This window comes from Silurus meridionalis, chromosome 12 (genome assembly GCF_014805685.1).
Source record: "Silurus meridionalis isolate SWU-2019-XX chromosome 12, ASM1480568v1, whole genome shotgun sequence".
Classification (NCBI taxonomy): domain Eukaryota; kingdom Metazoa; phylum Chordata; class Actinopteri; order Siluriformes; family Siluridae; genus Silurus; species Silurus meridionalis.
Genome location: NC_060895.1, coordinates 7,382,762 through 7,393,579, shown reverse-complemented (window position 1 = coordinate 7,393,579; position 10,818 = coordinate 7,382,762). Strand labels below are relative to the sequence as shown.

At 34.6% G+C, this 10,818-nt stretch overlaps 1 protein-coding gene across 1 annotated transcript; it reads left to right on the top strand.

Annotated features, from left to right (window-relative positions):
* The first annotated feature begins 944 nt into the window (after window positions 1-944).
* si:dkey-4p15.5 (zona pellucida-like domain-containing protein 1) lies at window positions 945-10,744 on the top strand. The gene is given in 10 exon segments (XM_046863536.1): window positions 945-1,056; window positions 2,395-2,615; window positions 2,745-2,914; window positions 2,997-3,069; window positions 3,154-3,251; window positions 3,351-3,431; window positions 3,523-3,596; window positions 3,599-3,693; window positions 10,297-10,390; window positions 10,613-10,744. Coding segments are annotated over 10 exon segments (1,137 nt in total). The 5' UTR covers window positions 945-953; the 3' UTR covers window positions 10,741-10,744.
* The last annotated feature ends 74 nt before the right edge of the window (window positions 10,745-10,818 follow it).

Below are 10,818 nucleotides of genomic sequence, written 5' to 3'. Positions count from 1 at the left end.
GTTGTTGATCGGATACTTTTTATGCCATGATTAAAGATATATTTATATTAATTATACACAGACATAGCATTTTTTTGTCAATTGGCTACAAAACAAAACAATTGTTAAGCGATAATCTATAAACTTAAAATTGGTTCTTTTGTCAGACTGAGGTTTATTATCGGGTGTATCATAACATTGTATAGTAATATAGTATCTGGACATCTTGAGAACTGTGAACACAAAGCTAATAAACAGGCTAAATGATCTGACTGTATATTTCACTTTAAAGGAATTCTTTGGAGGTTTCATCATCAGATCATGAGGTTTTAAAATAGTGCTAAATTAATCATATAACATATAAACAACATTGTTTGGTTTACAGTGAATTAAATATCCAGTGCCACACGATGGAGACAACAAACAGCAAACACCCCAATCCAGTACACCCTGGAGAAATGATAGCACATAGAAATTTGATTTAACCTTTTCAGATGGTGAACATTAACTCCAATATAGTGGTACTTAAGACTTAAAGTAGTATAGTTCTCGTTTTTTCCATAATAATTTCCCAGCATTCATATAATTGTCCCAGCCCAGTTTGAATATGTCCTGCATTAAAGGAGCATTAGTGAAAGGTTTCATGTTGCACTTGCTTTTGTGTTTTCACACCCTTTACCTCAAAGGCAGAGCTAATAAATAGGCTCACTCTGTACGTGGCAAACGACTATAAAAGAAGGGAGAAACAAACAGCCACATGTCTAAGAGATTTTAAACTAATACGGTAAGAGAATAACTTCTATCATTTATATATGATATACCATGTTTTCAATTTGGTGACTTGATTAAAATAAGTTTTGGAAATATTTGTTGTCTGGACTGTATTGGTAGAACTAAAGCAAACTGATAACATATTTGATCGCATAGGATGAGTAACTAGTGAGTAGTATGAAAAACAGTGTGCTTTCAGGATAATGTGGCGAGCATTGCTGGTTTGTGTGACTACTCTGATTGTACACGCTGAGGCTCAGACAGGCTCTGATATATGCAGATACCACTCTACCTTTAGACAAGCAGGTTAGTACTAAGCTGTGAACTTGTTTTTAATATTACTTTAATTATATAAAGATATAATTATGCACTGGGAATTGAGAATTGTAACACATACTGTGTGTGATCTGTGTAATAGTTTTACCCACTGGGAATTGTAATACATACCATGTTTACTTGTATCACCTGTGTAGCATATCCCTCCTTATAAAGCCCAGGATAATTACCAGGAACCATTTTTATGTATTCATTTCCAAAAACTTTACTATTCTACAATGTGATACATAAACTAAGATAAACACATTTATTTGCTATTTGAAAGATCCTTGAATAATATTAAAATATATTTACATACCCATTTAATGTATGGTACATACGCTCTGAACCCAGAGTTAATTCTTGGTATATCTAACAAAGACTTTCTGTAGCCAAGGACTTCTATGTCTATAATTAGTGCACATTAATACCTAGGTCATAGACCTTTACAATTCCTGAAACTTACATTTACAGGAAGTTGTGGCTCAGTGGTTAAAGCTTTGGGTTACTTAACGGAAGGTTGGGGGTTCACACCCCTGAATAGCCAAGCTGCCACTCTTGGACCCTTGAGAAAGGCCCTTATCCCTCTGTCCTCCATGGGGTGCTGTATCATGGTTGACCCCACTTTCCTCAAATCATTGGGATATGCGTAGAAAACATTTCATTGTGCTGTAATGTTCTTGTAAAAAGTATAAAGCACTGTTAACATGATGTAAAATTACACTTTTTAAGGAAAATGGCCCAGACAAAATATTAAGCTAAGAAAACTAGTGGTTTGGCAGAGTTATAGGAAATGATGAATCATAAGTCATTTGAGTTGCATAATGATGCTCCAAAGAGGTGTCTTTGAAGATCTGGTGGGAAATGGAAAAGTGAATGCAAGTCTGCCACAGTTATAAGCATTGAGGATGGCATGTCAGTGTGTGGGAAGCCTTCTCAGTTGCTGGTACTGATGAGCTGTTTTACTGTGAAAGGTCAATTCTTGCTTTCGCATATAGAAAAAATATTAATAAGTATGATCAGATGATACTTTTTAACAAGACAATGCTACTACCCACACTGCAAAGACCAGCAAAAGTCTATACTTTTAAACACAAACTAATAAGGAAACTTTTTTCAAACACTAATCAACTGTAGGTTTGCCCACAATGTTTAAACACATTAAAGGAAGTCATAGAGAAAAGTTATCCCATGCAATGTTTTTTATGTCTTTGCTTCATTCCTGCTAACTCAGTGCTAGCCCAATTTTGCTCAGTAGTATAGTTGTATAAGCAATCTGACTGTTTTTAAATAACTCTGAGATAAAAAAATTTTGTCTCTCTTTCTCAGCTGACTGGGACCTCACAGTAATATGTGGAACTGATAGAATCCATTTGAGCATCCTGCTGTGTCCAGTTTACTATGCTGGCTACAATGAATCTCTTATAGCCCTCAATGGAAAATTTAACATTCCAGCCTGCCATGGAATTGTTGACTTAAAAGCCCCTACACCTGTGCTTAATTTTTCAATCTCTGCAGAGGAAATATCCCTCTGTGACAATTCTGTTGAGGTACAAACTATGAATGCAATATGTTTCTCAATAAAACTCTGTGTTTAAGTGAACCTTATTAAGGAAATATTATTTTACCACTTTGTTGTCTTTAACACAATATACAAAATGAAGGCTTGTCATTTTTAGCTTACAGATGAAGTGGGAACAGAGCAATTCTCTGACTCTAGAGTTCGGTTTGCCAATATTTCCGGAAGGATACTTTCTGGGGAACCAGTTAGTGGCCACGATAAGCCTATTTACAAATTTTCCTGTCGCTACCTGCTGCAGTATTTAGTCAATGACATGAAAGTAAATGTGTGAGTACAGATTCACTGTTAAAACGTGCATTTTAAATTGTACATATTGGCGCTGTCAACAAATTGCATCGTGTGTTGGCAGGTCAGGCATGAACCCAGCTGCCCGAGAGAACAGAGGAAGTTTTATCAGGGCACTCCATATAAATCTTTTCACTGTAAGTGTATTCTGCAATCTTCTTTGCATACAGGACATGACTGCTGCAGTTTGTTATAATTATGATGTTCTTTTCATCCAAAAGAATCGACAATATACACAACCTCTAAGCATACCTGAAAAGGGGCTACAACTGAAAACTCGGATTTATGTCCAGGTCAAGGCAACAAATCTCACTAACAGGTATTATTATATCCGATTCAGTGAAATTATTGGCTACATAAAATACATACAATTTGCCAGTTCTAACATTTTCTGTTCTCAACAATCATGTTTTTATAGGTTGAATGTCCTGCTTGATCGCTGCTTTACAACAACAAGCCCTTATCCAACAAATACAACTTATTATGATCTTTTTGTTGGGTGAGTATTGTATAAATTAAGAAAATGAAAAAAAGCAGACTAGATAATCTTCTTATAACAACATTGTAAAGGTAGTTCCTTTTAACTGCAGGTGCAGACGTGATGGACAGACAGTAGTGTACCTAAATGGGGTATCCCAAGAAGCACGCTTTTCCTTTGAGGCCTTCACTTTGTGGCACGTGAGAACAAAACATTCTCCACATTCTACCTGCACTGTGTCACCCGACTCTGTGAGAATTCCACCTGTCCCTCCATGCTACCGGTAACTATATTACCGCAATCTTTTATCCTTGTGGGTGTTTTCCAAAGACTTGTATTTTGTTTGAGGCCTATTTGCATTTTTAAACTGGGACATTGGTAGTTATTGGATGGTTATGTTTCTGAATTAATAAACACTCTGGGTCTGAGATTATACACTCAGTGTACTAGTTTTGAAAATATAGTTTAACTTGTACAATGTAATTTTTTGGATTAGAGCCTATAAAATTTGTGAACTGAATTGAATCAAATTCTTTTTTTATTTGTATAGCACTTTTAACAATGAACATTGTCTCAAAGCAGCTTTATAGAGATGAAGAAGTTATAAAGTTGTATAAAAGAATGCATAAATTTAGTGCCTATAAGTTTGTTTCTTATCATGAGTGTCAGGCAGAGGTGGGAAGTAAAGAAGTACAAATACTTTGTTACTGTACTTAAGTAGATTTTTCTGGTACCAGTATTTTACTTCACTATTTATTTTTCGGACAACTTTTTACTTTCACTTATTCAATTTTTTCACAAATATCTGTACATTCTACTTCTTAAATTTTCAAACCAGGCTTGTTACTTTAGTTATAAACTATTTGTTAAAATTTCAATATTTTTCTTCTCACTGCAAGCTGTTTTCAGCCCATCAACCTATTTCCTGTCATTGTGCAGCTTTTTCAATCTACCACTTGTGTATAATTTCCTGGCTTTCATAAACCACAGATGTAGGCTAGTTTAGGAAGCTAACAATTAGCAAAGCAGGAGGCAACAAGAAGTGTAGTTAATGTGGATGAGACAGTGGGAATCAGTGATGTAAACATGACTGAGAACAGAGACATTTCTGATCACCTCATCATCATCATCATCATCTGTTCTCTGCTTGTGTTCAATATGGTGGTTGTTCAGCCTGGATACATTCATTATGTAACAAGATGTGAGAATTTGTTTTGTATTAATATATTAATCAGGGTTGTCAAAATTAACAAGTTAATAATGTGTTAAGGCAAATTTATATTAACGGGACTAATGCAGCGTGCATTTCTACTTGACCATTTCTATTAAAAATATAAATAAATTAATATAAAAGAGGTGAAATTAAGGGTGCAAAATAGGTATATGTCCTTTACTCAGCTATAAAAAAATAAATTAACTCCACAGAAAACATTTTTTTGTATCACTAAACATTTGTTTTACCGATGCACCAAGTCTCAATTCAAATACCCAAATCTGCCATGAAGCACACAATTAATCCTCTTGGGGCGACAAACACACAGACATATTTTGTGGCATTTTCTCATCATCACATCGAAATGTAAGTCTGTTTTCATCGTACAGATAAAAGCATCATCATTTCATTCGTATACACATTATAACAACAAAACGCTGTGCTTTTGTAAAATCAAGAAAAAGACAGGGTACGCTAGTCTCTCTCTCTCTCTCTCTCTCTCTCTCTCTCTCTCTCTTTTCTCTGTCATCTCTCTTCACAGACACATAAATAAAACAACCTGAATCTCAATAAATACTTGTTTGACAGACATAATAAATATATAAATAGAAAGCTTGAAATGTCAAAATAAATAAATAAAACAATCCACACATATAAAACAAATATTCTGTGATTATGTAATCTATATGAAAGTTAGAAGAGGTACAGTTTCTCCATTTTCACCTAATTAACCGTCCATGTGGAAACATAGCAAGTTTTTTATTGGTGTTCTGATGATTAACGTAATTTAAAACACTATAAAAATAATAAAAATAATAATAATAAATAATAAAAATTTTACAAGAATATTTTGTCGTCATGCTCTGTGTTGAGTTCAGTTTCACTAATAATAAACATACATTTACATAAAGCATCCATATTTGTCCATGCCTATGTTGATTAGAGTATTAAAAACATGAAAAGTATTCATTTAAGGTACATTTAGGACAGATAAAATGTGCAGTTAAGTTGACAATCGTGCTCATGACAATCGTGCAATTAATCGCAATTAAATGTTTTAATCAATTGACAGCCCTAATATTAATATGACGTAACATCCAATTACCAGTGTGACCGTAAACAACAGGAAGTGGTAATGGATACTTTTTACATGTACAAGTACATGTCAGAGCCCAAACTGCTTTACTTTAGCTTGAGTAAAAAAAGTGTAGTCAGTAATTCAACTTTTACAAGAGTATTTTAAAGACAAGTATCTGTACTTCTACTTAAGTGAAGGATGTGTGTACTTTTGCCACCTCTCTTGTGAGGTCTAAAAAAATCTTTACACAAGAATTCATAGTTTGTTAGCTTGATCTCCTAGTAATTATGGCAAAGTAGAGATGGGAAACTCCAAAGTTTTGCTTTCTTTTGTCCCAGAAATTTCAGGGTGGTTTTAAAAATTAGTTCAGCATGGGTTTTCTAAAAGGGCAGGTGTGGCGCAAGGCTCATTTTTCAACCAACACTAAACCTAATTTGATTTGGTTAATCAGTTGACACCATGAGGCCTTTACTCACACAGTAACCAACAACAAAAAAGAAAATCGTGCAATAAACCCCAATCAAGTATTGCATACTAGTTACCTATAAAGTTGAGACTATCAGCTTCACTGTGATAAATAAAAGGAAGGAAAAATCATATATGAAATTAATGTAAAATATAAAAGTACCCAAATGTGCCATAAAACAGCTGGAAGAAGGCAAAGCTCACAGAAACAACAAGCTAGAAGGTTCAGTAACCCAGAGTCAGGAAAAGCATCATCAACATACGGCTGCGACTGCAGAGTGAGATTAGGCAAGCTGACATCATCTGCTACAAATAAAAATGTGCTAGTACCAGTTATAGTCTATTACAGACACCAAGATATATAAAGTGTAGCAATGATGTAAATTTGACAATTATCATAAAATATAATTCATACTCAGGCTGAATACGCAATGCACATAATGTCAACTAACCACTTGACATAATTAAAGATGGAAATAACTTTGCAAGTGTAAATGGACAGAGAAAAGAAAAGGATAGGAGAAAATGATCAACCTAGCAAGTGGCATTCAACTGTTTAACAATACCGTCTGTGCCCAACAAACTATTCATGTGAAGATGGTTTTCAGAAACTTCAGCAGGGGCTGGCTAGCAGAATACAGGGCAGGCTACAGTAGTGCCACTGCCAACACAGAACAATAAAATCAGTTTGGGTCAGATCTTGCTTCCATGGCACAATCATCCGGATGTTTCTGAAAAAGCATTGTGTCTGAAAAAAAAATTCATAAGGCCCTGGCTCTATTAACTTTGTGCTATTTAACTTGCCATATAAACCAGGTTGAAGTGCATGTCCTAATGATTAAAACATATTATCCAGCATTTAGAATTTATACAGGTTTTAACTAGTGCTCATTTTAAATTACTGTACTGCTTAAACTAAGGAAAGCCCTAATTGCCCACTTTTAAATACAGTATTTCACAAAAGTGAGTACACCCTTCACATTTCAGCAAACATTTTATTTTATGTATAATTATATCTCATATATTTTTGTCTAAATAGCTGAGTAAACACTTATTGAACCTATCAAAACTTTATCCCAAGTGTCAATATTTTGTGTGACAAGACTTAATCCTCCTGTGCATGGAATTCACCAGAGTTGCATAGGTTATTGCTGGGATCCTCTTCCTCTCCTCCATAATGACATCACTAAACTGCTAGATGTTAGACACATGGCACTTCTCCACCTTTTGCTTGAGGATTCCCCACAGGTGGTCAATATGGTTCAGGTCTGAAGACATACTTGGCCACTCCATCACCTTCAAACTTCAGCTTCCTCAGTAAGGCACAGTTGGCACAGTTTCTAAAGGAGGGCATCATTTTCTGCTACAGAATTTCAAAGTATATGTTGAAATTCATGTTTCCCTCAATGAACTTCAGCTCCCCAGTACCAGTAGCAATCATGCAGCCCCAGACAATGGTGCTACCACCACCATGCTTCAGTGTAGGCTAGACACAATTCTCTTGGTACTCCTCACCAGGGTGTCGCCACATATGCTGGACATCATCTGACATGGTTCATGGTTCATGGAGGACATGGTTCCAGTAAATCATGCTTTTGTAAACCAGCTTCAAAGTAGGTTTCCTTCTGATGGTCTAAGCACTGACAACCTGTCTTGTGAAACATTTGTATGACACTGGCCACTGGACTGATCTTCTTAAATCAGAGGCCATCTTTATGGAGAGCAACAATTTTAATTCTTAAATCTTCAGAGAGTTCTTTACCATGAGGTGCCATGTTGAACATCCAGTGGTCAGTATGAGAGAATTGTACTCAAAGCACCAAATTTAAACAGCTCCAATAGAAGATTCACAAATATGAATGGTCGTATCAAGCAATCAAAAACATGAACATGATAATAAAACATGTGGCTTTGCATGTTTACCACTTATTTACCACTGTTATCACTTAGGGTGTACTCACTTTTGTTGCCAGCTATTTAGACAGCAAATCTGTACTGCTATACCAGCTGCACATTAACTATTCTAAAATGATTTCTATAGTAGTGTCCCTTAAGAAAGATATGCTAAAATTGTTGCTGAAATGTGAGGGGTGTAATCACTATTGTGAGATACTGTACATGAGCTTACAGTTGCCTATGGTTGGTTATTGATTTTCAAGATAGAAAATAATCTCACCCAAATAGAAGGCACGGTATTCTTTTGAACTGCTAGCCATAGGTCCCATACCGAAATCTGATATAAAGCAATATATGCAAAGCACATTGCATACAAGTTTATGTTTGGATTTCACAGTTAAATAAATATATGTCAGATACTTTAAATTCATTTATTTAAATAAATGTGTTTGTCACATACACATTCATAAAAAGTATGATGTAGTGAAATGCTTTATGACTGTCCAAAATGTTCTATGAAAGCTCACAATACCTTTAATGTAGCATAAGAACATATTTTTTAATTTTATAAAAAGCCTAAAAAAATATTAATACATAATACATATATATAAAATGCAGAAATGTGTAATGAAGTAACACTGATATTGGAAAGATACATAATGTTTTAGAGAAGATTTTAAACATTTCCGTTGATTACAGCTTTGAAGTACTTTATATGGGTTAGGTGTCAATGGATTTCTGGGAAAGGAAGAACAAATTTAAGTACAAAATAATTCTTGCTTTAAGTAAAAAAGCTGTTACAAGATGCTGGTATAAACCGCCAATAATACATGATTGGGTGGACGATGTTTAAAGTATATTTACTATGAAGAATATTACATTTTGTGTGAATTACCAAAAAGACATATTTGATGACTTTTGGTCTAAATGGATTGGGTACATAACTCCTATTGAACCAAAACTTTTTTGTTATAGAACCTATGTTTTATGTTTAGTTATAGAGATTGCGTTTATATCCCCTTTCTTTTGTAAATAGTTTCTGTATACATGGAGATAATTGAAAGAGATTTTTTAAATCTGTTATTGTCATGAAGACCTTGCCATTTAAAAAAAATATTTTTTTTTGCCTGATCAGGGAGTATATTTAGGTCATAAATCTTGTAAAAGTAACAAATGCCATGAACAGATGTTGTGAATAACGTTTATATATATATATATATATATATATATATATATATATATATATATATATATATATATATATATATATATATATCATATATCATATATCAGATTTCCATATTGGGTGGTTTGAGGATTAGAATTCACAATACAGTCTGTCCTCTCCTCAATGAGAATGACGGATTACAAGCATGTTTGCTACCAGTACACATACAGAGATACCCTGCCCGAGGACTATAAATTATTTTCTTAATTTATAGAGCCCTATCAGGGCAACACAAACACTTCTCCTGCTTGGGAAGCAGTATGGTTCCACAGACATGCAAAGGATTTGTGGCCACTGGTATTAAATAATAATCTATTGAACATTTGGGAGTATTTTGGACTTTAAGTTGTATTGTATACCCACACTAGGACCGCAGACAACATTGAAACAATCAGATATAACAATCATCACAAGGTTGACTGACTCTCTCAACCATGGACACAATCCCTTTAGGTTTTCACTCTTACCCTCATCCACTCTTAGCCTGGATGAGGGTACTTCACCTAAGGACTGAAGGACTGTACAACATGTACAACAAACCATTGAGACAGCATATACTCTCAGGAGAGCGCTGTTTGTATTCGGAGGTTGCGTCCCAGTTCTGGGAAAAGTTTGGCAGGGCATGGTTAGACCTCTTTACCGAAGCCAAATCAACTTTTGCCAATTTTGATTCTTTTAGGGCCCACTGGCACATGATGCATTGATGTCTAATCACTTGTGTAATACATACTATTTGGCCAAAAGCATGTGCAGACCTGATAATTACTGAGGTCAGGTATTAAGGTTGTGCATAGTTCATGGTTGGTGTTCCATGTAATCCCAAAGGGTTCAGTTTGGACCCTGGATTCTCAAGGGCCTTGGCAGACCATGTCTTTGGGGACCTTGTTTGTGCAAACAACATTGAATAAGTACAAGTAAAGTACTTGATGTCCAGATATGTTTTTTTTGTAAAATCAAGTGAAATGTGAACTCTGTCTACAACCTGTTTTTGTTATTTTTTTTGCAGAACTGTATAAAGAGAAGGGCACTCCAGCTGACTCAGTATTCAAGCAATGTGGAAACTATTACTTCAGGCCCAATCAAAACAAGAAATGACAATGGTGATGTAAAATAACTACACTGTATACTTACACTTGTTTTGTTTACACCAAACAAATAATTTAATTTTTATGATACTATAAGTATTTAAATTGTTCCCCTTGCATCATTTATTAAATATAAAATAATACAACAATAATTATAAATTATCAATTATTTGTGACTAAAGAGAAATTGTTAAGTATTTATATTTAATTCATTGCAATGTTCTTTTCTTTCTATAGCTGCCTCAACGTACTCTGAATATAAAGACTGTGTGACAGGGGTTGCCATACTCACATGCTTGTTAAGTGTCTGCTGTACAGGACTGGTGGTGCAGATTTTGATCTACAGTAGGAACACATGTTTTTGACATGTTGCTTTCTTAAAGTTTTACATGTCACTAAAGCTGCTTTATGAAAGAAAAACCTTTTTGTAATGTGCATGTCTT